General features: G+C 40.4%; 1 protein-coding gene across 2 annotated transcripts in view; it reads right to left on the reverse strand.

Moving 5' to 3' along the window:
• Positions 1-27,116, reverse strand: part of SLC10A7 (solute carrier family 10 member 7) — a 214,067-nt gene that overhangs the window by 39,756 nt on the left and 147,195 nt on the right. For both annotated transcript variants that reach the window (XM_034771234.1, XM_034771235.1), the window contains exons 6-7: positions 19,747-19,782; positions 9,914-9,997 (exon numbers count right to left, since the gene is read on the reverse strand). In XM_034771234.1, the coding sequence (XP_034627125.1) occupies positions 9,914-9,997; positions 19,747-19,782 (120 nt within the window). The remainder of the gene's footprint in view (positions 1-9,913; positions 9,998-19,746; positions 19,783-27,116) is intronic.

Consider the following 27,116-nt stretch of genomic DNA (forward strand, 5'->3'; position numbering starts at 1 on the left):
AGAAATCTTTCCTCACGCTTGACAACTCCTAGGATTTCTCATTCTAGACTGTTTGGCCCACACCCTAGATCCTCTCTTTAGACAGCTACCCCACATCCCTTATATCCTAATGGGTTAAGAGGTAACCTACTTCTGTGAGTCAGGACATATGTTCAGGTGCTGCTCCTTAATATTCGCCAGCAGGAAAAGCACTCAGTGCAATACCTCATGTAAACACTGCATGCCTATTGCAAGTTAATACTTTGAAATGGCAGAAGAAACCCATCACATATGGGGAGTTTATATTTTTTATTCTGATTAGCAGTTCTTTATAGTTATACCATATATTTAGTGAGATCTGTTAGTGAAATGCAGCTAGACTCCTTCCCTCCCATGGAGGACATACAAGTTAATACATGAATAACTGTCTTATTCAGGAATGATTTATGTGGCCCATTACTGTTTGTTATTAATTGAAGTTAATTAGATATAGTATTTTTTCACACTATATAGAAATGAAGCCTTCCTTGACATTTGTAATACCATAGGAAAAATTTGTACAATAGGCATCATTAAAAAGTACATATATCTATAACTTTAAGATGTTTAAACCCTAATAAAATAAAAGAAACTGGGAAAATGGTTGTATAATCATATAACAAATGGTTCAGCAGTTACAACATCACACAAAGCAGAATGTACCTTCTATTTATACCCAGTGTTCTGGGACTGATTTAATCTTTTAAAGAAGATAGTTTTAACAATATATCTTCCTTTAAACCTTTTAAAATGCATCAACTTTAACCCCTCAACTGAGAGTATGAGTCATTATTCCCTTGTGCCTTACCAAACAATATTGGATCATTGTTAGCCCCAAATCCAGTAGCTGATTTTTCCTCTCACTCACTTTCTCTCTCTTTTAAATTTAGGATTCCTAATTCTCCATTTTGTCTCAGTAGAACCATTATTCAATATAATTAATAATCATAAAAACAAATAGCACCATAACTTTGTATTACACTTTGCCTTCAAAAGCTCTCTCTTCAAAGTGAAGCATAAAAAAAAAATTGCATAACGGTCCAATAATCTCACCACACCTTCCCTTACAATAGGGGTGGCCAACCTGAGCCTGAGAAGGAGCCAGAATTTACCAATGTACATTGCCAAAGAGCCATAGTAATACATCAGCAACCCATCAGCTCACCCCCCACCCCCAGTGCCTCCCACCCATTGGCAGCCCTGCCAATCAGCGCCTCCCCCCCCTCCCTGCACCTCCCGATCAGCTCTTTTCTGGCGTGCAGGAGGCTCTGAGGGGGAGGGAGAGGAGTGAGGGCATGACGGCTCAGAGGAGGGGGCAGGAAGGGGTGGAATGGGGGCAGGGCCTGTGGCAGAGCCAGGGGTTGAGCAGTGAGCAACCCCGGCACACTGGAAAGTTGGCACCTGTAGCTCCAGCCCCTGAGTCGGTGCCTATACAAGGAGCCGCATATTAACTTCTGAAGAGCCAAATGTGGCTCTGGAGCCACAGGTTGGCCACCCCTGCCTTACAAGGTGATGGCAACAAGATTGGGAAGAGAAACAAATACTGAGGACTACATCAATGAAGGCACCAAGTTCAGAGAGGGAGCAGATAATAAACTGGATTTGTAAGGAGTGTAGGGACCAAGAAGGGGAACAGATGGAAATGAGAGTACATATGCAGCGCAGCACACACACGCACACAAAATGGGATCTAGACCCTTTCCCCTTTATTTTAGTATTTTTGTTTGCAACTTTAATCCACATAGATGGGCCCTTACTTCAGTGCAGAGTTCCATTCATTTCAATGGGACCCTGAGCAGATCTCTTTACAGGGTCAGAATCTTTGTCTTTATAGCAGGTTTTTGTGTATATTACTATGAGGGTCACAGCCTTGCCCACCCTCAGTACTGTATACCAATTCACTCATATTCTTGCAGCCTGTAGAATTTAAAAAAATGTCAGTTGAGTCACTTGTCCTTTAGTAGAGAGCTCAAATTCTGATTTAATGTCCTGTCCTAAAAATGGATGAAGAGAAATACTAACTGCTTCCTTCTTTTAATCTGAGGAGAAAATGTTTACCAGGCTCTTGCTTTTTTTTTTTTTTAATCTCCACCTTACTGGATAATATAAAAGTGATTTAAAGTGTGTGAATCAATTTACTTTCATGCATTAGCTCTCGCTCAGAAACTCTCTCAAAGTAAGCCAAGATTCTATTTTCCATGTAGTTTGGGCCATATGGAACTCACTTTAAAAATTACATACTAACATTTTGAGTAATTTAAAACGGCTATTTTCATAAAATTAAAAAACAACAGCATTCAACAACAATATATACAAATACGCCTATGAGTATATATTTGTTCTTACTTTGTTTGCATTTCTGTGGAGAATTTGTTCTGTTACTTGTTAAAGTTAAGTGTCATAAAAAAGTGAATAATGGTCTGAATCCTGTTAATCTGTCATTTTAATTTTCTGCAACTGCTTTTCAGTGTTGATCTCCCAGAACATCACTCCTCATTCCTGCAACTCACCTGAAGTTTGGTTATAAAAAGTAAGGCCACTTCCATGTGGATTTAAGTTACAAATATAATCTACTTGATAAAGTGTTCTTTTAGATGAAAGTTTCTCTAACCTTTGGTTTATTTTTAATTTTAAACCATTTTAAAATTAGATTACATTTAATTTAATTTACAAATTTCATCCCATATGTTTTGTACCTCTCTTCACTAACTACAGTATACCACTTCCTTACCATTATAGGTTGTTCCTTAAAAATATTCGCAGTCAAAATTTTACTGCTAAGATTTCTATTTTCAGTTCCTTTGGAAGCTCATGTATCAATGCAGCATCCTTTTAAAATTTTATTTACAAATACACGTTCTAAATGTTGGCAAAGCTCCTGTTGAACAGTCTGAACAAGGATGCAGAAGACAGATCCAAAATCCTCCACTTGTAGACTATCACAGATCTTTTTGGTTGACTAGATTCCATGAAACATTATGGCACTAACACAACTAACCGCAATATATAGATTTGAGGAAAAGAACTGCTGGAATCATAACATGAATTTTAGCTTTAGTTAAGGTCTGTTTAATATGAAGTGCCCACTTTATACTGGCAGAGAAATCACTGATGGGGCAACTGGAGAATGCATGAATGATAATGTACAGACATGCTTTTTATTATTTATTCATAGAAAACAGTGGGTTTTGGTGTGCTGCTTTGAAAAATGTTCAAACTAGTAGAATATAATGAAAGCACAGTGAAAATTCTATTTCATTAACATTTAATCATAAATCACTCTTTAATATAAAAACATAAAATAAAAGTCTGTCATAAGCACTTAGGTGTAAAGAAAGGAGAAGATCTGCAGAATGGGGAAAGGAAATATTGCAGCAGCAGTTGTTTCTGTTATCTGTCACTTTTGGAAGAAAAAAAAAAAAGGAACTAACAAAGAAACAATGATCTTTGGCCAAACTCCCCAATCTGAAAGACAAGATGAAACTGCTTAGGGATTGATCTAAACTCTACTTGGCTGTGTAAAAGTATTTACCACCTACTGTAATGAAGGCAAAATTTACCCTGACATGTCAATGTAGTTCATGAATAGCAACCTTCAATAATCAGATCAAATGCAGTACAACACTATGCTATATTGACCAGAATATATAAGAACTTCAAGACACTATTTAAAATAAGTAGCTATTTAGTGAGCCTCTTGTTTGTTAACCCATGTACACTATGGCCCAAACTTTCAAAAGGCTTCCAATTTGTGCACTTAAGACTGCACAGAGCACCAAATGATTATCTGTGACTACTTTTCAGTGCCTTCACTGCCCACAGTTATGCATTCCTTTGACCTCCAGACTGGATTACAGTCATTTTTCATTTGAAAATACATTTGAAAGTTACAGTACAGTTACTGTATTATAAGGGTGCTTGATTAGTTAGCATTAGAGCTGACCAGAAACTAGAATTCCTGTTCCACAGGAAATTCCAAAATAAAAAAAAAAATTGTTTCTAAACAGAACGAAAAATGAAATGTCAAAATCTCCCGCCCCACAGGAATTCCAAAATGTTATTTACAAAAAGTCAACATGACATTTCATTTTTGACCTTTTCAAAATATTTCCAATGCTTCCCTGCCAGGCAAGGAGTCGGGCAACTCAGGGATCCTGGAAGCACCAATTCAGGGGCAGACCACCTGAAGTCCTGGGAGCACGTCTACACAGCCCGCGGCAGCAAGCCTCCCAGCCCAGGTTGACAGATTTGGTTTAATGGGGCTCATGCTAGTGCTTTAATATAGCTGTGTGGACACTGCCTTGAATCATAGGACTGGAAGGGAACTCAAAAGGTCATCTACCCCAGTTCCCTGCACTCATGGCAGCACTATATTATCTAGACCATCCCTGACAGGTGTTTGTCTAACCTGCTCTTAAAGGTCCCCAATGATGGAAATTCCACAATCTCCATAGGCAATTTATTCCAGTGCTTACCCACACTGACAGGAATTTTTTCCTAATGTTCAACCTAAACCTCCCTTGCTGCAATTTAAGCTCATTGCTTCTTGTCCTATCCTCAGAGGTTAAGAAGAACATTTCTTCTCCCTCCTCCTTGTAACAACCTTTTATGTACTAGAAAACTGTTATGTCCCCTCTCAGTCTTCTCTTTTCCAGACGAAACAAACCCATTTTTTTCCATCTTCCCTCATAGGTCATGTTTTCTAGACCTTTAATCATTTTGTCGCCCTTCTCTGGACTTTCTCCAATTTGTCCACATCTTTCCTGAAATGTAGCACCCAGAACTGGACACAATACTCCAGTTGAGGCCTAATCAGCGCGGAGTAGAGCAGAAGAATTACTTCTCGTGTCTTACTTACAACACTCCTACTAATACATCCCAGAATGATGTTTAGTTTTTTTTTTTGCAAGTGTCACACTGTTGATTCATATTTAGCTTATGGTCCACTATGACCCCCAAATCCCTTTCCGCAGTATTTCCGAGGCAGTCATTTCCCATTTTGTATGTGTACAACTGATTGTTCCTTCCTAAATGGAGTGCTTTGCATTTGAATTTCATCCTATTTACTTCAGACCATTTCTCCAGTTTGTCCAGATCATTTTGAAATTTAATCTTCCAAAGCACTTGCAACCCCTCCCAGCTTGGTATCATCTGCAAACTTTATAAGTGTACTCTCTATGCCATTATCTAAATCATTTATGAAGATATTGACCAGCAGGAGACCCAGAACTGATCCCAGCGGGACCCCACTTGTTATGCTCTTCCAGCATGACTGTGAACCACTGATAACTACTCTTTGGAAACGGTTTTCCAACCAGTTTTGTTTCCACCTTATAGTAGCTCCATCCAGGTTGCATTCCCCTAGTTTGTTTATGAGAAGGTCATGTGAGACAGTATTAAAAGCTTTACTAAAATTGCAGCTCAAGCTAGGACTTTGGCTCTGAAGCCTAAGGAGGAGGTTGGGCTTCAGAGCCCGAGCTCCAGCCTAAGCTGCAACGTCAAGGCGCTGCCTACACTGCTATTTTTAGAGTGCTGGCATGAGCCCTGCTAACCTGAGTCTCTCAACTCAGTCTGGGAACTTTCTTCCATGAGCTGTGTAGACATACTCTGGTCTGCTGAGGGGGAAGGCGTTTCGAAGCCCAGCAGGAGAGCTGGCAGGAAACCAGGCTGGTTTCCAGCAGAAACCTGCCTGGCAGGCAGTTCCATTGCAAACAAACCTGGTGATATAATCACACTCACACACAACACTTTAATGTTGATGAATCAGCATTTTCCAGTGGAACAACGCTCCATCAGAAAATTTCTGATGCACTCCACTTAGCACTGATTTCCTGTTGATTTCTGTGTGCAATTCAAGGTGTTGGTATGGAGCTATAAAATCTTACTAAATATGTTTTTTGGTCCTGGCTACCTAAGACTGCATCTCTCCCTACGCACACTCTCAGTTAACATCAGTCACTAAAGCTGCTAACAGTCCTCAGTCTGAATATTTTAGGGCTAAAGATAGGGCATTCCCAATGGAGAGCCTTCATCTATGGAACTTGCTCCCCTCTTTGGTCTGACAAAACCTTGATTAATTGATATTGGGGTATGTCATCTCACCTGACAGTTGGTTTCTTGTAATACAATGCATCTTTCCTGAGTAATATTTGTGCATGGATCAAAGTATTTTTGAAAATTTTAATGACATTGTCTAGCACTTTGCAGTCCTCTAAGGACTCCTACCAAAATGTCTCTGGGCTTCCCACATGTAGTGCTGTGGAGGATTTCACCCTATTTAGTTTTGCTGAAATACCACTTGCTTCCAAGCACATTGGAATATTGCAATCCTCTCTATCAGTTTTCTGCCTTAGTCCCTGCAGGACTGAAGAATACATTAAATTTTGCTTGCTCCGTTTTTACCAAAGATTTAGTTTAATTCTAACAACATGTAATAAAGGCGTGACACAGGAATGCTGGTAAGAGGTTTCTCTTTATGGCCCCAATTCATAAAAGCATTTATGTATCTGCTTGACTCTAAAGCAATCCAGCAGTCTAATAGACTTCAATGGTTTGATTGTCATGCTTAAAGTTAAGTATCTGCTTATATACTTCCCTGAATTGGGGCCTACTTCCTTTCCTCTGTCATGTGATATGGTCAGAGTTACAAAAAGTTATACCTGTGTCACATGGCAGGGGATCAGTATTCATCGAGTCCTTCTTCTTAACTCCTTAACTTCTTCTATCAAACATGAATACTTTCCTAGAACCTTTTAAGGTGTACTATATGCTAGTCTTAAAATTCAGTAAAATGATTTACTATTATAGGTGTCTACATGGCAAGTTACTGTGCAGCAAGCCTGGGTGTGAATCTAGAGTACACCAGCTTGCCACGCAGCAATGACCCATAATGTAGTGGACACTGCTACAGTACACTTGAAGCCCCGGAGTGTGGCTTGGCATACTACCCTTTCAAGAAGTAACACAGGAAGCCGAACTCTGGGACTTTTGCTTTGCTGTAGCAGTGTCCACATGGGATGTTACTGCTTCTTGGGCAGTAAATGGCCAAGTAGACAAGCCCTTATAGTTAAGGTTGCACAACGCTTTCCACTATAAGGCCCTGTTTTCATTTGCTTTTATTATTGCCAAACCTTAACTGTTTGGGTTGATACAGGCCACATGTCTGCCTCATGCTGAATTTTTTGGAAAACTTTAACCAAAATGGTCAAGCCATTTCTGAGACTGAAATTTGGGAAAATGATGTTATTTTGGCCATGTTTATTTATTTATACATATATACCACACCACTGTTTTATAGAGAAGTTCTAGTCATGCCTCCATACTTTAGAGCAGGGCCTTGAAAGTTGGCAGGAGGGATGCCCTGGTGTCTGGGGGTGTGCCTGGTGCTGTCTCAATGAAAGTCTTCTCAAATATGACCAAGTTATAAGTCTACAAAAAAAATCACACTTTGCACCTGTTCAGCAGAGGTTTGTTAGGGGCTGTAAATGTTATTCTTCAAAGATTCCATCTGCATGCGCCTTTCACACACAGCTCCTGCATGCCGACTGGATTCACATGCACCACTCACACAGCAACTGAGCATGCTCCATCCCTGGGCTGTAAAAGCTGAACAGCATTTTCCCCACAGTTGCTCCCCGCAGCTGCTAGAATTGCTGTGGCGCTGTGCACCAGAAGTGAGAGGCAGGGAGACTGTCTCTCGTGCTCTCAATGACCTCCCCTCTCCCAACTAGAACAAGAAGAAAACAGAGGAAGCAATCTTATTCAAATGCAAAGGGGTGTGGTGTAGAAGGTGGTGGTGATGGAACAGGAGCCAAAATAAAGACAGGGACTGGAGCTGAGAAGCTTAGGGGCAGAAGGGTCTAGAATCACTACAACACATTCCCCTCCCAAACATGGAACTGACCCCAGGATTCCTGAGTCTCAACATCCCTCTGATCTCTAGAAAATAGCTGTGCATTCCAGTGACCAAGTGTCTCTCTCATCCCCCCATCCTAGTTCACTTAGAGCAGTGGTTTGTAATCAGGCATCTGGGGCCCCTGGGGGGCTGTGAGCAGGTTTCAGGGGGGCTGCCCAGTGTGGGCAGTATTAAAATTCACTAGGGCCTAGGGCAGAAAGCCGAAGCCCCCTCCACAGGACTGCAGACCAGGGCCCTGAGCCCCAACACCTGGGTCTAAAGCTGAAGCCTGAGCAACTTAGCTTTGCGGTGCCCACTATTGCGTGGTGCCCCGGGCAACTGCCCTGCTACCCCATAATGCCGGCCCTGGCTTTTATATGAAGAAAAACAGTTGTTGTGCCATGGGTGGGCCATGGAGTTTTTATAGCATGTTGGGTGGGCCTCAGAAAGCAAAAGGTTGAGAACCCCTGACATAGAAGATAACTGCCTACTATTGCCACTAGATAATTAGCTCAAGTGGTAGAACTCTGTGTGGACGATCTAAGGGTCTGAACCCTGATGATGACCCATGTGGGGGTCAGCAATATGGTTCCACATGATGGAATTTTCTTTTTTTTCTTTTCTTTTTTTTTCAGTTTGCCTTTTTGAAAAGATAGGAAATTACATTAAATATACATTAAAAGAAAGTTAAAGTTGCAAAGACAAGCACTCAAAAGTTAGAAGATGCCAGTGCACAGGATGCACAGTGTTCAGGAAATGAATTAGAATTGTGTAGCATATAAGGCTGTTTTCTGCAGGACCCCTGTCCATGTGTATTGCTGAAGTTGGAAAGTTTATAGTGAAAGAGGCAGGGGATTGCAGGAAAAAAGATAGTCTCATGATTAAGGCAGTTGAATACCACCCTGGAGAACTGGATTCTCTGCTTCTGCCACAGATTCCCATGTGATGCTGGGCAAGTTACTTGTATCGAGCTTTTCATAGGTGGGCAGTTGTTGCATGTTCTTTGTTTTCTAGGTGTCCAGCATGAGGCACCATTGGCCAGATTTGCAAAAGGACTGAGTGCTCAGAACTGCAACTGAAATCAATAGGAATTGTGCTTTGAATGCATAAAGTGCTATAAAATGGTAAGTATTTTGAAAAATCAGCCTGTAGGTGTCTCAATTTGGGTACTCAAAAATCTGTGTGCCTCAGTTCACAATCTGTAAAATGGAGATAAAACCTCCCTATCTCACAGGGCTGTTTTAAAGATTCATTCATGTTTGTGAAGCACTCAGATACTACAGTGACAAGTATAATACAAAAGCCCAGGAGGAAATTAATTCTGTGTTCAGTGCAAGGTTAAATTGCATGCTATAAATAAGGCAGGGGCCACACACTGAACGATGAGGCTAAAATGAAATATTGAACAGCTGCTCATTCACTGAGCCATCCATCCTGTGCTCAGAATGAGGCAGAGGTTCTGGGGAAAAAAATGTGATCACATAATTAGAGATTGTATTATAATGTGCGTACAGAAGGGTGTGGGCAGCCTTAATTCTGGCATTTTCTAATTTTTGATGGCCTGACTTTACCACCTTCAAGTTCTTTTAACACAGGATTTTTTAATTAACATAATTAGCAGTAGCCATTACACAGGCAGAACTATTTCCTTCATCCAGGTAAAGGGTATATGACAAAAGAACTATACAGTGTTCTCAAAGCTCATTTTGCATTGGGCTGCAAGTTTCTCAATTTGGACTGCTATTTTCCCCCATTTTATATTCACAAACTCTCTTCTCGATATGCAATAGTGTATGTCTGCAGAAGTGAGGGTCAGATGCTCAATCTCAACAAAAATCAACATGACTCCAGGGAGCACTGTAGTATCTTCTCTATGATATTAGACTCCACCATCCTCAGGCTATCCCCTATGTGGCAGCATACTGTGTTGACAGTTTATTTTTAAGACAGCCCTCTTTATCTTATTCTTAAAAAAAAAAAAAGTATATTTAAAAGACATACCTGTCCAATAATAAGAGGAACTACAACAGTCATAAACAGCTGTGAGAATATAGATGTAAAAGGCACAGAAGAGGATGATCCAAGCTACAAAATAAAAATAAAATACATTGTTAATATTGAACCTTTCCTTCACATCTGTTTTGAACTCAGCAAAGATCTGCAATATTTATTTATATTGACTGATGTCCTAATGTATATTTTTACCTATGTGTACACACATATTTACACACACGTATGTAACTGTTAAGCCCCATTAATATATGTGGTGTTCCACAAGTTACAAAATTAAGGAAAGTTTCTGCCAGAAGAGTTTATAATCTAAAGCCCCAATTCTGCCAATATTTATCTACATATGAAAATTAATCCAGAATAAGGTGGGGTATCAATTTAAAGTTGATTAATTATGCTTGGATAACTCCATGTGTGAATGCTCTTATTCCTAAATAAGAGTGCCTTATTCTGTATTAGTTTAATCCACTTCCATAGTGGATTAGCCAATTTTGAATAAGGCATTCTTATTTTGGAATGAAAACATCCATACATGGCATTAACTAGGAATAGCTGTTCCGGAATAACTCTCTGTGTAACTCCCCAGTGGTTCCTTCTACACCAGCCTATTTGGATGTGGCACAGAAGCCCCCGCTGTGGCACATACTGGGTATGCATGTGCTCGTGTGCTGCTGCTGCATCTGTGACCCCACATGGGACTGCAGTATCAGGGAGAGTCTTGCCTGGGCATTTTCCAAAGGGAGAATTTCATCCTTTTTGTACATGAACCTTTCAACCTTCAATTTTAAGCAAATGTGAACAGAGAGGTAGAGCCCTGGTTCCTTGCAGAAATTCCACTGCAGATTAACCAAAATCTCATCACACAATATACAGCCTCCAGGCTGGATTTGCTCTTCTAATGATCCCTGTAACAACTTTTGAAGCATTAAAAGGTTCATAGGTTTTCAAACCCTATTTCAACACCACTTTTGGGCTGGGGAGTTAGAAGCATTAACGACTGTATGTTTAAAGAAGCTTTTTCAAGTGAAAATGAAGATTTTAAAACTTTAAAAGCAGCTTCAGGGATTCACCCCACAGAGGAGTAAATCAAAATGGGTGGCCAGGATTCCAGGACCCTTCACTTTGCTTCCTGAGGCTACCATACTTTTACAGTGACAACACTGTATCTGTGTGAAGGATTCACTGACTTATCTGAATGTTTGAAAGTTTTATATCAATGACATGTAGTGTATAATCACATTCCAAGTCAAGAATCAAAAGATGTCTGACAATAGAAAATATTGCTGAAAAAGAAAGCCATTTAGACACCAATATTCTTGCCATCTCTTCAAACTATTATTTCAAATGTAGCATTTCCAAGCACAGAATCTGCATTTTAAAGCTTCAGATTAAAAGCAGTTGTGGACTCGTCAGCACAGATATCAAGTTTTTTAAGAAAAGGAAATTGAATTATAGCTGGTGAGGGTTGGAAGACGTAAAGGGAGACATATCACATATCACCTATGAGAAACAAATGATTTTATTCAAAGCAATGATCTTCCAAATCAGAGTTTTTAAAGTGCAACTGTTTCATCACAAATGTGAATAACGACTTTGACACCCCCTGTTTTTGACAAGCGCATGTACCCGGCCTTATCTTTAATCCTAATGCCTTTTATTCATACATACAGTAGTTAGTTACAGTGCTAGCCTGCTCTCCCCCACTCAGGGTACTGCCGTTAATCCTTCCTCAAAGATAGATTCCTGGTTTCTCGTTTCCTTTCCCCACTCTACAATGTCGTCACCAGTGGGCTATATTTTATCACTGTCAAGTCCCAGAAGACTATAAGCTTAAAGACAACTGGCCAGATCCTCAGCTGGTATAAACTATCACAGCTCCATTGAAGAGCTGACCCTGAATCTATCCCCAGAGGATACAGAAGACAGAAGGAAGGAGGAATTCTCATTTATCTAGGACAAGTACACTTTTCAGCCCTGATCACTGCCACAGTATGGCCACTGATAAGTGAATCTCAGATGATTCTGATTCTGAGATGATGCTTAGCTAAGCCTTATCAAAACTATCTGGACATACATAGTATGCAAAATTAGACTGGAAATCTCACAAGAACACGTTCCTTCTTGATCACCTGCACTTGCTGTTTCCAGACTTTACTGTACTTTGGCACTTATGGTGTCATCTATTAACAGAGAGCTAAAATGAGCTAAAATGGGGGTGGCGGTGGAAATAAGGAGCCATTCAAATTTTTCCAAATCTTAAAAATCTTATGTTAATGGGAGAGCGACTGGCTGTGTACTCTCCTTAACATCATAATCCCAGCACCTAAGAATAAGATGCCCCCCCCCTTTTTGAGAAAGCCAAATAGAAGGAACATTTCTTAAACAACTTTGGGAATAAAAGAATACCAATAACATATTTTTAGCTGTAAAAATGTGACTGGATTTTCTTATCACTTATGTAATAAGTTAAATGGAAAATAAATTGTGGAGATAAAGTTTAGCATTTAATCACATCTCATCAGAAGTTTGTCTTTCAAAATATTGAAAAATTGATTTGTCAGTGTATTTCATCTTAAAACATTAATTCTTTGCACCAGCATATGATTTTTATTTAATGGACAGCTTGTTTACATACACTGTATAGCCTGTGCTCTTCTGGATATCTATGTCTGAATATGGTGCTCATTAACAGCACAGGCTCATGAAGCACTAACTTGAATCAGACAAGGGGACCAATTTGAGTAGTCCCTATTCACTTAAATAGTCACATTGACTTCAACAGGATAACTCATATGAGTAAGGAATGAACACTCAGAATAAGGGTTTGCCGGGTAAGGCCATGTTGGGAGCAAGTTCCAGGTGAGTTTCTCCACACAATCCTGTCACTGTGCAGTACTTAAACTTGACCTGCAATGCTCCTGCTACTCCAGCCCTAGACCTCTCTGCTCCAGAGACTGCCAATTTTAACAACACCTGCCAAATTATTTAGTGGGTTTGTTTATAGCAGAGTTCACAGCAGAGACACTGACTGAGCCTGAAGTGATAGGATATATTTAACTTTGGTTGTATAAAGAAATCCTCCTTGCATGAAAATGAGAACACTCTGCACTTCCAATCCTATCCTACCTTCACATGCCAGCTGGTCAATCTTTTTTTTTTTTTTTTGGCTGCCAGGGCAGATATCACAGCTGGTATGTCCTCCCCAAGGAAGAGGCTGCACCCAGAACTGCCACAGACTAAGAAGAAACAACTCCTGCCAGTCGTACCAAATTACAATCCAGCGCCACATTTGCGGCCCGTATTGAGTCCACTTCAGAGAAACTCTGGGCTCTGCTCTACAGCATTTTCTTGTACTTAACATGTCTTTCCAGGCTGTGTCCTATTGTCTACTAAGTACACTGTTAGCCAGCTTGAGCCTTCTCCCTTGCTATGTACCCCGAGAATCTGTGCAAGCCTCACCAAAGATAACAAGGGTGGGGAAGGTGGTAAAAAGAAGAGATGACAGACTGAAAGGGTCATTGGCTTTTTGAGTTTGTGGTGCAATTTGCAGACTCCGGCAGTATTTTGTGAGTTTTCTATTTAGAGGTAAATGTATTCTATCAGCCATAAAGGCAATTTTAGTTTAATAGGCAGAAGACATCTTTAAGAGACTCTCCGTGTGTTTTAAAGTGATCTCTGGTATACAATTACAAAAGTAGAGCCAAGTGGAATAGAAAGTCCTCCACAGAAATTTTACAGATTTTAGATTCCTGTACCTTGGCAGATGTGCAATTATCTATATATGTGTTAGGGGATGGGAGGATCTCTGTTGTTTTTTGGCCACTAAAAAAGAAGTATAATGTAAGGCAGTCAAAAGTTAGTCTGACACAAGGTACACAGAGTTTGATGCAAAGCTCACTGAAGTCAATAGAAAGATTTCCACTGATTATTTCAATGAGCTCTGGCTCAAGCCCATAGTACCCACTGAGATTAAGGAGGAAATTAATCTGTATACATAATAGATATTATAAACAAGGTAGAAAGAAGATGGTGCACTTTAAATCATTCAGATGAAAGAATTGATCTGTAAACAGTTAATGTACTGTATGGTCTTCCCCACTCTCACAATCAACCTGTCATCACACACCAGTGACATACATTAGCCACAACTTCCTTAACAACTTCAGTGTCTTCTCGGCTATTAATATATTATTTAACAATTCATTCTTCAGTTTACTGGCAATCAGCCTTCACTTGTCAAGAACTCACAAAAAATGAATGTGTGTATGTTCTATGATACCGAAAAAGGGAAGATATTTTACCAGGGAAATAAGGAAACAAAGTACAGTGCAAAGAAATCCAGGAAGTTTTTTTTCCTGAAAATCTGAGAAATCCAGCATTTTGGGGAATAGTAGTTTCATTTAAAGACTGTTAACATAAGACAAATATTAAAAGATAATAAAATGTTAATATTTATGGCAATATGTAGTTTTACTCATGTTCCTTTTCAGTAGTCCTTTCCTCCATGTTTTTTAAACTGAAGTTTTCTCCCCTTGACTAAGCCTTGATTCTTTCAGTTATGCTATATTCCAGGGGTAGGCAACCTATGGCACACGTGCCGAAGGCGGCATGCAAGCTGATTTTCAGTGGCACTCACACTGCCCGGGTCCTGGCCACCAGTCCGGGGAGCTCTGCATTTTAACTTAATTTTAAATGAAGCTTCTTAAACATTTTAAAAACCTTATTTACTTTACATACAACAATAGTTTAGTTATATATTATAGACTTATAGAAAGAGACCTTCTAAAAACATTAAAATGTATTACTGGCACATGAAACCTTAAATCAGAGTGAATAAATGAAGACTCGGCACACCACTTCTGAAAGGTTGCTGACCCCTGCTATATTCTAATATTTGTAGCATCACTATTCACAAGCACACCATCAAAATGACTAATATAAAATACAGAACTTAGGAAAAAATCACTGAATAAATCAAGTAGAATGAGCAAGCTGATTAGGAAGTAGAAAAGCTTCTATTTCAACATCTGTATCATGGTAATCACCTTTGGTAGTATGGCAAATACAGAAGTAGTACATGACAGTGACATGGAGTTTTGCTAAGTATATTTTCACAAATGTACATGAGTGTTGCAAGGGCTTTTTAACATTTCGTGTTTAAGTGGTTTTGCAGGCAAGTTTTGAAGACTGACGTATACAAGAATGTAAAATACACACTTGGCCCAACATTTCTTTGGGGACTTCGGTAAAGATATATAGATTCATACATCTTTGTATTTGTTAGTTTGTTATCCAACCAATTATACTTCCATAAATTAAAGAGAGTACCTAACATCCGTTCATGCACAATAGTGGCAATAATTTCAAGACCATGGCAGAGTTATAATGTAATACCATAAAAAAGTGCAAAAAGAAAACAAAGTAATATTTTGTTTTCATAAACATTCAAATGATTTGTTATATTGTGGTACCAAATACATTGTGATTAATTAGCTATGTTTTATTATGTCAGCACCCCTGCACTATTGTAGCAAAGTAAAATCTCAGTGCTATATTGTTCTATCCCTGAATAGGGGCATAAGAGCTGGGGAAATATAAGGAGCTTCCAACCTCCTCAGCTGAGCATAACTGCAAGTCCATGTACTCATCCAAGGGCAGGACCAGAGAGGATAGTGGTGCTATCCATCCTAAGGGGGCCCTGAGAGGAGGGGCAGAGCCATTTTCATATAGAACATCGCACTTGTGGCACAACAGCTATGCTCTCCCTGCTCCCAGGGGAATTCCAAAAGACTGTTTCCCTGAGGCATCCAGCTCTTCCCCAACCCGGGGCAGTGCTTACAAGGCACAGTCTAGCCCTTAACAAAGATATAGACACAAATATAAACATACAGTACACACACACTGTATTAACGATGTTATATTTTAAGGAGACACAGGAGTGATGATGTAGTTAAAATTGTTCCAGGGCGCTGTGCTTCTGTCTTTCAGATGAGACATAACAACAATGGTGCTGACAACTTGAGGTTATTAAAGAGATCACAGCACTATTACCTTCACAGCATGATGTTACAATTTGTTTAACTGTCTTTTATTAATGTAAATGTGCCCAGATGCTTTGGCAATGGCAGCATATTTTTTAGAATTCAAATAATAAACATTCACAAGAGTATAGGTGTTAGCCTTAGTATTCCAGCCAAATTGTAAGTTGAGGGCTTGATTCCTGCACCCTTACTCATGTTAAGTAGAATTGTACTCTGCAAGTCAAAAAAAACCTATTCAAGAAATACAATGCTAATCAACTTGAGTAGGGGTGCCAGATTTGGGATTCAAGTAATTACATTCTGCTTACCTAAATTCTCTCTGTTGCTTCACTACATATTGTTCATCATTTCCTAACATAAACTGTTGTTCATCATTATTGTGTGCTATTAACATGTGCTCTGTTTCACTGAGAGGAGGTGGCAGTTATTTCTATATTCACAGCAAAGGATACAGCTTCTATAACCAGACAGCAAAGTTTGTAAGGCACTATGCAATCCATTTAGATGAATGGTGATTATTATAAATGTAGTATCATTACTGCTACTGGGAAAAGTACATACATTAGTTGAAAACAGAGAAGAAAGTAATAAGATAATTGTAAACATAAGGTACTGCTTCATACCCACATGATGGGACAAAGCCTGGGGAATTAAACTACGAACTCTCTAAACTCTACATTGCGACAATTATTCATCATTAGTAGAGAAATTCCCCCAAAAGGAGATTTCTTCTTGTCTATGAAAATTCCTAGCTTACTTTTTTGCTGAATTGTTTTTTTTAAAAACAGCTTAAAAACTTGACTCTTCAGTTTAAAAATCTTGATTACTTTGTACTTCCACTACTGGTTTCACTTAAATATCTAACCTGACACAAGAAGACTAGGAACTTGTCATGTGTGCTCTAATATAGGGTCCCATATCCCTTTAATAAAACCTTGCAAAATGTTGCAAAGAAAGGAGAATGGCATATTCCCATGTTAACTTGCAACCAATGGATATTAGAATGCTTTATGTTTCAACCCTTTTCTGCTCATCACATATATGAATGCAAATGTGAATATTAATTATGTATTGTTTATGGTACACTTCCCATTTATAACATCATCTCTGGGAATCCAACATCATAAGTGTTAAAAATAATAGTTATAATGAGGACAACAATACCGGTGTTTAATGCAGCTGGAAGCCAAAGTTCTATAGCTTCCTATTACAGTGGTAATCAGTGATGCTTATGAGGGTTGCTATCCTTTAAAATCTAACAAAGGGTACCTACCAAAATAAAGTCTGCTAACTGAGGGTACAATATATGAGGTTTCATAAAATCAGTCTTCAAATCTCTAACCATTTTGCTAAATAAGCTTATAACAAGTTTGGTAGCAGAAGTATTCTCTTCAGAAATGTGACTGACAATTTTATATTTAACACCATTCATTTAGGGAAATAAATTATTTGCAGGAAATGTATAATTTATAACAAGCTTTCACTCTTCTTCCATTTGTGTTCTTCAACGTGTCTTTAACAATGTTAAAATGACTCATGATTAGATTAACAGACATTTACAAACAAAGGAAGCAGTTCAAAACATTATATACTGTCAGAAATTAACATGGGGCACATGGGGTGGGGGGCGGATTTAAACCATGACCATCTAGGGCCAAGCTATCTAAAGAAAACAAAAGAATAAGTTAATAAATAATAATTTACGTGTATTCTGGTAGCACTCAGAAAGCGTTAGGCACTGTTTACACATACAGGCCTTGACTTAAAGAGCTTATGGTAGTCTTATAAATATTATTACTATAATATAGTATTCTAATGATAGTATTATTACTCCGTTGAAGCATGGCCATTGCTTTATTAACACTAGTGGGCATCATAGGCCTAATCCAAAGCCCATTGAAGTGGTTTTGAAAACCATTCAGTGCCCATTGAAGTCAACATAAAGACAACCAGTGTTGGCTTAACTCTGCTCCCATTGAAGCCAATGAGAGTTTTACCTTGGTACTGAGTTTTTGAAAATCCCATCCAATATGAATAAAGTATCAAAGGACAAATCATCCCTTGTGACATACGAGACTTTTACACATCAATAAATCCCACAGAATCATGGCTTGTGTTTTGGACACTGTGATAATTAAAGCATCTGCAGCTTTTGCAGATTTTAGTGCAGCCACACATTTTGTTTAGAGCTTTGTTAAGAAGTGAATTAATGTTCTTTTTCTTCAGGAGAGCAAACAGCTCAGAGTGCTACAAATAGTACGGTAAATAATACACAGTTAAGTGGCACTGTATTACACTAGTATCTTCAGCACTGATTGGAAGCACATATGCATACTCTATGGCTCTTATTTCTTCTTGAACATTAGAGACTTTTACCACTTGCTACAAGATGAAAAATGTTACAGCTGACCACTAGCTGGCTGGAGTATTTTGTTACCTAATCTTTTATTTGCCCATAAAGAGATGTCACTGACATAAACCAAGCCTTTATCTTGTTTCAAAAGTTGTACCATTGAAAAATTAAATAAATTTCAGGTTTTACAAAAAAATGCACCTTCCCCCAGGCTCTGTTTCCAAAATATCCTATTTCAGTCAGAGTACAAGGGTTCAAGACATCACTTAGAAAGTGAAAAACATGCTCATGTTCAAGGTAATAAAACCAAAAGTTTTGTCTTTTTAAAATGGGATTTTGGTCTTGTAAGTCCACCCCTCTGGAAGAATCTCCATCTATCAGGGAGAGCAGGAGGGGCAGAGAATGAGGGGAGCAGTAGCAGTTCCTTCCTTCTTCCTTATCAAGAAATCAGATCAGCTCTTTCTGTGAACAGGTGTCTTTCATAACCTACACTAAAACACAGTTCACACACCATGAGTCCATATTTACAACCCCTTCCAGGGGTTTGATTGTCATAATACAGAAATTAACAGCAAGACAACAAAGTTCAACTTGAACCTTTGTGACAGGCTTGGCCGTTCCTCAGGACTGCTCAGCCCATGCCCTATATCTCCTCTCCCCAGAAAGCAACATACCTCAGTGATTCAGTGAAACCCATGTATCCTGTTGCCAGCAGGATCAACACCTAGTAACTGATATTAGGTATTTCAGGGAAACATTGCCAGCCTGTTATAGGGTCACTCACTGTGTAATGACTAATAATCATCACTTGGAACCAGATCTCTGTCTGCTTCCATGAACTGTAAGTAACCAAGGCCCTGACTGATGACCAACTACTGAGTAAGACTTGAACAAACAAGAGTCAATAAGAATCTTGTTAGTGGCGCCCAATGGCTTCAGTAATTTATCTTCCCCTTTCCAATCTCTCACACACCTCTAACACAAAAATACCCATAGGTTTTAGTTGCCCAAATGTAAGGCTGCATTTATCTGGCCAAACAGTCAACAGGCTTCAGGCCCATTTTGGCTCATTATGATCCCATGCTACCCCAGCACATGCTATAAGATAGCTCTCCTACTGGGGTAAGCATTTTGTCATTGCAGACATGTGTGTTTGGCTCAGCATGTCTGATAGCATATGCTTTTGTGATACTGTCAGATGAGAAGGCTCACACCCCCTTATAAAAGGAAGTAGTGGGCACTGTGTTTGCTGTGACACATTTTTATTTATTACCAGTTAGGAAGAAGTTTGTCCCAAATACTGACCACAGTCCTTTTTGAGTATCAAAACAATGTAAAATCAATGAAACTTCCGGTTTAAAGTATATTTTTTAATAAGTGGTAAGTTACTTTAAAAAAAGGGATTAGAATCTTAATATCAAAATACTCACAAAAAGCAGCAGTAGCAGTGGAGTTATAACGATACCCTGGAAGAAATAAAAGATAATGTTTTATTAGCCAGGAAAGTAGAATCTTAAAACCTGATGCATGGAAATACAGAAATTTTGTTAAATTAACGCGAGGCTAAGTGATAAAGAAAGGAAACATTTAACTTCATTCCTTACTGTATAGATTCTTTAACATCTGTTTAGGAATAATTTCTACTCACTGTAGCGAGAAGTTTAAATGATATTCCTTAGATCTAGCTTTCTCCTTTTTAGACTGAAGACTTCCTTTCTCAAAATATACACAATACAGTATAGAAGTTCAGACCAGTATCCTGTGAAGATTTCCCCACCAATATGTTGTACTCTCACTTGGTTAAGCTGCCCCTCCTGTCGGGGAGACAGGTGGTTCAGTCCCACACTGCCTAATTCATGGTCCTCTCTTGAGCAAAAGCTCCATCAGCTGTGATGAATTAGGTGTCCTGATTTTGTAATGTAAACTAATATCCCCTAGGAAATGAGCTGAGATCTCAAAACTCATTTCACTTGATTAGACTCCATGTCTCAGTGGAGGAAGGCAAGTCTTTCATCTAATTTAGTCACACAGGACCACCTCAGCTCTCCACATCCCCCAGGCAGAGACAGGCAAAAGATTTGTTTTCTTCACTGACAGGGAACAGGTTTAAGGCTCATGATTGGACAAAATACAAGATTTTAAGTTTCATGAAAGCAAATCTTAAAATGAATTGTTTGGGTTGGGAGTTAACATGACATGCTTCACTTTCATAGCTGCAAGTATACTTCTCCCTCACCCCTCTGTCATACTTCAATATTTTCTCATGATTTAATAAAAGCAGTTTGTCATTTAATGCATATTCATTCACAAGTCCCACTTAGAACTTCTTTTGTAAACAAAGATTATTTTTCTTCCCAATATTTATCAGATTCTCTTAATGAGACGCACTCACAAACTCTATATATTTTCCAAGGGCAAGATGCCAACCCACTTATACAAATCTAGAATGATAGTTTTTCCACCTATTCTTGGTTTCAACCAAGTGAAAAATACAAGTTAAAAGCAGTGATAATTTTTTTTGGTCATAATTCAGCTTTACTCTGGCTCTTCAAAGCTGTTAAAATCCAATATAAAACGCCCTCTTTATATGATGCATTTGTATTACAGCAGTGTCAACAGGCCCCGAGCAGGAGAAACTATTGAACTAGACACTTATGAACGAACAGGAAGACACAGTTCTTGCTCTGAAGTGCCTTGTTTAAAACAAGATGCAACAAGTGAGAAACAACAGGAGGGGACAAAGGACAAGGAAAAGAGGAATAAGAACAGAAGGTAACAGGCTAGCGGCATCAACTTGAAAGTTACACATTATTTTAAAGTATTTCTTGGAATAAATAAATGATATATCTTGTCTTTGATGGCTTCTCAATCTAGCCATCATTTGTCAGCTGACTTGTTTTGAGTGTCCAAGCAGAGGTGGCTCCTGGAAGGATGGCTTTAAGGATTACTTCAGGGATGGCATTCCCTGTGTGAGGAGCAGAGTGAAAGAAAATGCAGCAATGTTTGTGGGAGAAGCAGACAAACGGGTGTTCAAGGATGGCAAAATTTGTGGTGCAGGAAGCAGCAGGCAAGGAGTGTGGGATGTAATAAGAGCTGAGCAGATATTCTGCAAAGTAGTTGTTACAACACCTGAAATGATGGCCTATCAAGAACAACTTTATAGAGGGAGTGTAATGTGGTCATTCCAGTATAATGTGTCACATAACACACTTGTAGAGTTTTATTAGACCAGTGGTTCTCAAACTTTTGTACTGGTGACTCCTTTCACATAGCAAGCCTCTGAGAGTGATCCCCCCATATAAATTAGAAATATTTTTTTATATATTTAACACCATTATAAATGCTGGAGGCAAAGCAGGGTTTGGGGTGGAGGCTGACAGCTCGCGACCCCCCATGTAATCATGGCTGGCTCTGGCTTTTTGGCCGCCCCAAGCAAAAAAAATAAAATAAAAATAAAACGGGGCAGCCAGAACGGCAAAGCAAAAAAAAAAAAACAACCTGCGGTGCGGCCGGAGCACGGGTGCAGGGGGACCAGCTACCGGGGGGAGGTGGAGGGAGCGGGAGAGAGAGAGAAGGGGGGCGACCAGGGCTACAGCGGGGCGCTGCCACGCGGCCCCTCCCACTGTGCCGCCTGCCGGCAGGGCTCCACACCGGTCGGCAGGGAGGGAAGGACAAGGACTGCCCTGCCGGGCTTGCTGCAGGGTGCTCCTGTCCTCCGTGCCGCGCCCCCTACAGGGCGGCTGGAGCAGAACAAACAAACAAAAAAAGCGGCCGTGCCACTCTAGGATTGGGCGGAACGCCGCCTCGTTCAATCTGCTGCCCCAAGCACCAGCTTGTTCGGCTGGTGCCTGGAGCTGGCCCTGCATGTAATAACCTTGTGACCCCCGAGGGGTCCTGACCCACAGTTTGAGAACCCCTGTATTAGACACTGTTGAGTATATGGGCTAGTTCCCCCCTTCCCCTTCTGTGTACTAACAAATACTTCGCACTGCCAAGTACCTGAAACTTCCCTGGCATAAAGGAATCTCCAGATGGTATAAAGCTAGCATAGCCAGCTCTATGACGCCCACTTCTGGACCCAAGCACAGGCGGATTGTCAGAGGTGGAGGTGATGTACCCAAAACACTTGCACTCTAATAATTCCTCCGATGGAACAGTCCACTGGTGTAACAAGGCTACTCTAAGGTGCTGAATTAGGGCCCGGCCAGCAATAAAATTTGGGGAGCAGAAAGGTGGCTTGTATGACTGCATGGTGAGGGGTGTCCATGACATCCCTCATCCTGGGCAGCCTGAGTGAGACAGACAGAAGGTTTGTGATGGATCAGTGCAGTGACTGCTCTGTGCATGTGCCTGGGGTTGTACATCATCCCAAAGACAGCAGGGAGGTGGTGGGGCCACATCCCCACTCCTGTAACAGCCTGCGAATTTAACTAACTCCTCGCCATGTGTGGAGGTGCTGGTTCAGGACCACGAATCAGCTTTGGGCACATCACCTCCCACCCCAGAGAAGCCCCCTGTGTTTGGGTCCAGAAATGGGTATTACAGAGCCAGCTCTGCTGGCTTTATACCACGTGGGGATTCCCTTTTGCCAAGACAAGTCTCATTTAGGAAGAATGTAAGGAGAGGTTAAACGACTGTCCTTCTGGTGAGTCTGGGTAGGGGTGGTCCCTTCCTCTTCACTTACTCAACTATGTTCTTCAGGACAGGGCCTGTGTCTTCTAGGGTTACCATCCGTCCGGGTTTCCCCAGACATGTCCGGTTTTTTCAGCTTTAAATGGCCGTCCGGGGGGATTTCTAATAAAGTAGAAATGTCCGGGATTTCCCCCTCCCCCTCATGCAGAGTGCGGCGCGACTGATTGGACAGCTGGGCATGATTGAAAGCCGCTCGCAGCCACTGGGGCCTCTAGCAGCCAGAGTCCCTCCCCCTCCCCCGCAGAGCAGCGCGGAACAGTATTTGGCTCCACCTGGAGCCTGCAGCTCTCCCTTGGCCTGGTGCGGGGGGGCAGACAAGGGACAGGGAACAGGGGGTTAGATTGGTCGGGGGTTCTGGGGGGGCTGTCAGGAGAAGGGGGTGTAGAGAGCGGTTGGGGCAGGCAAAGGACAGGGAACGGGGGGGTNNNGGGGGGGGGGCTGTCAGGAGAAGGGGGTGTAGAGAGTGGTTAGGGCAGTCAGGGGACGGGGAGCAGGGAGGCTTAGATAGGGGGTGGGGTCCTGGGGGCAGTTAGGGTGGGGGGATCTCAGGAGGGGGCAGTCAGGGGACAGGTAGGGAGGTTTTGAGGGGGGCGGGGTTGGGGTAGGGCTAGGGCGGCACCCCGTGTCCTCTTTTTTGATTGTTGAAATATGGTAACCCTAGTGTCTTCCTATGGGTTTGCACAACACCTTGTGTAATAGAGAGTGATTAGTTCCTTTAGGTGCTACCACAATACTATTGCTGCTGCTGCTAATTCTAAACAGGCACAATATATAGAAAAATTACCTCTTTTATAATAATGTAAAGGTGGACGTGGAGTTGAAATATCCCTGGACATGTCAGATTCTTGACTGACTGGTTTGTTAAAAAAATGGTTCCTAAACGTAATTCTAGCAATTCTTAGGATAAGGTTTATGACTAGCTCTGGTGACCTTAATAAACTCAGAAATGAGGTACATGTGGTCTCTACACAATCAATATTTATAGGGTCAAATTCTGCCCTCAGTTTTACACAATCAGTACCCAAGGAAGTTCAGAGGAGCCACCCACAATTATCTTAGGGGATGTCTGGCCCAAATTTAAGAAGAAAATAGTTATTTGATGTTAACATTTTACTTAGATAAATAGCATCAGTTCCAGCACATGCAAAGATTTAAATTAAAACTATGGACACTTTTCAAGCCATATATCTTTTCATTAAGCAGCTCTCCTTAAAAGTATTCATAACCCAACAGTATGATATTTCTGAATCCATAGATATCACAGAATGTGAAATTAATGTGTACCAATCTAAAAGCAACTAGTAAAGATTATAGACAAAGGTTTAGGTTTAGGCAATAACACCAAAACATTCGTTCATTCTAGAATAAGCAATTCAAAGAACAATAGGAAAATGATAGCTATTCAGTACTGTCCAATTTATATGTTACTCTACTGAAATGCTAATAGGCTGAATCAGAGATAGAAGTACTCTAAGTACAAGATGTGAACTATAATCTTACATTGCTGCAGCAACAGTTACTGAATGCCACAAAGGAAACTAAAAAGGGAAATATCTCATTTCTAGTCCATTGCACACAAACACCACCAGGAAGAAAAAACTAAATTTGACTACTCTTTTCCCTACCTCACTTTCTGAGCAAGTGCTGTCAAGCACATAGTGTATGGAGATAAACAGGTTGTAGATTAGCACTTCCAGCAAAAGCTGAGCATCTGCCCTTGTGGATGCAAGGTCATTACACAGTTTTAGCATCCTCAAAGTTAGGGTGGAATGTTAAGCTCTCTCTGTGCAGCCCATAATGGAATCTAAGTTGTAAAGTGACTGCCGTTTGCGATCTGCAGAAAAACTTTCAAGAAATCCATTTACACCTCTGATGTGAAAGACTGACTGAATATATTTCAATGATTTTAGTGGGAGGGATGGGGGGAGGGAATCACAGCCTGACCTGAACCACTGATACAAAGTATGATTCTGCATAGAATCAGTCACATTATAAACTTGTAAATGCACTTCTCTTTACAGTAAGGATCACAAAATATGTCACAGTTAAGATAGCTAGTTATATTTTAATTTTTTTAAAACAGAGAACAGGTACAGAGAGATGCATTTTACCATATTTCCATTGCAAAGAAAATGTTCAAAAAGAGATCACATTGGTTTTCTGTATATGCTTCCTCCAGTATACCATTACCCCATCTTGGTTACTGGAAGAGGTTTTTTTCTCTGACGGAACATGCACCCTCACTACATGTAATCAGCTGCAAAACTGGATAGCAAGAGGAAGTAGCATAAAGGATTTTCCAGCCATGATGGCTAATCATTAGGAAACAGGTGATGTTAATGGATACATAAGGCAGGCCAGGCTGTAGAGAGGCACCTGATGGAAGAGGTGTAGTGCGTTATTGTAGTGAGGCAATGAGTTAGGCAGACTTTCTTTAGAAATCTTAGCCCACAAATTTGCCATGTCCTTTTTCGCCATCATTACAGGCAGTCAGTGACACCAGTACGTGGGGACTATCAATCAACAAACTTTTCTTTGTACATAGTCTTTAATTTGTCTTCAGAAACAGCACTGGAAAGAACAAAAAATTATTGATAATCAAAGCTCTGATCCCGGAAAGCACTTAAGTATGGGTGTAGCCCCACTAACTTCAATGGGTCTACTCATGCTTAAAGTTAAGCACCTGCTTAAGTGCTTTGCTGGGATGAGGTATAATAGGATTAAAAATGTAAATGCCTTGTCTCTGACCACAGCATCATTTTATTCAATCCTCAATGGTCAATATTTCTATTAGTATGGAGCAGGTTAATGAAAACAGGTCTGTATGACAGCCAACTTTGTTGGCCATCTCAGAAGAGACCAATGACTGAAAGAGCTTGGAAACTGAATTACTCCATCCTCACCCTTAAGAACATAAGAATGGCCATACTGGGTCAGACCAAAGGTCCATCCAGCCCAGTATCCTGTCTACCGACAGTGGCCAATGCCAGGTGCCTCAGAGGGAGTGAACAATATCAGGTAATGATCAATTGATCTCTCTCCTGCCATCCATCTCCACCCTCTGACAAATAGAGGCTAGGGACACCATTCCTTACCCATCCTGGCTAATAGCCATTAAACACTTCTATAATGTGCTTCCAGGTCTGGGTAAAGGAATACATTTGTTTGTCAAGGCAGTGTGGGAAAGACAGCAATGAATTCCTCAGTCCACAAAATATGGATAGAAACACACTAGATGCAATCTGGCACTGTTTAAGGCAATTTATTACACCTTGCCACCAAAAGAAAACAAAGAGAACTGTCCCTTGTATTTATTTATTTGGTTTTCTACAGTTTTAAAAAAGGACAATATCCAAGGCTCTAAGCATTCATGACACACACTATCACCTTCCACAAAAATTAAAAATAGCACAGCAGCCTTATCTTCAAAAACAAAAGAGCCCCCTCACACACATGAAACAGTGAATTCCTCCCTTGCACACAGATCTAACCCCTATCAAACCTCACCCTCCACAGAAGCCAGAGCAAATAAATACACCTCACTGGGTGTCCTGAAGGTCGTCAGGCCAGGGCTGGAACTTCTTCATGGAGAACAATCTACCGCCTGCTCCTATCTTAAAACAAGGGGGATTCAACTTGAGCTCCTCCACTGATCACACTGCAATGCTATGGGATAGGGAAAAAAGATGGTGTGATCACCCCTTAAATTCCATATGGAAACCAATATGCAGCTAGTGCAGAACATGAAGCACCAGCGACATGCATTGCCACTGTAAAGCACCACATACTGTACTAGGTATGCTGCCATGAACTGCATCTGCTTAAATTTCCGAATTGGCTTTAAGCACAACCCTGTCGGACTGCATGGCATAAGCCAGTCTTTAAGTGACAAAGGCATGGAACTGTAGCAAGGTCTGCACCCAAAAGAAATTAGTGCACAATCTCTTAGCTAGAAGCAAATAGTAAAAACTGTTCCTAGACACTGCAGTTATATGATCATCCAACACAGATCCCAGATTGCAATCATGAGTTACAAATGGTGGGCACACACCTTCAGTTAAATGTGGAGATGTCAACCCCACCATATCTTCTGGTTCTTCCTCTAATT

The sequence above is a fragment of the Trachemys scripta genome, chromosome 5 (genome assembly GCF_013100865.1).
Source record: "Trachemys scripta elegans isolate TJP31775 chromosome 5, CAS_Tse_1.0, whole genome shotgun sequence".
Classification (NCBI taxonomy): Eukaryota; Metazoa; Chordata; order Testudines; family Emydidae; genus Trachemys; species Trachemys scripta.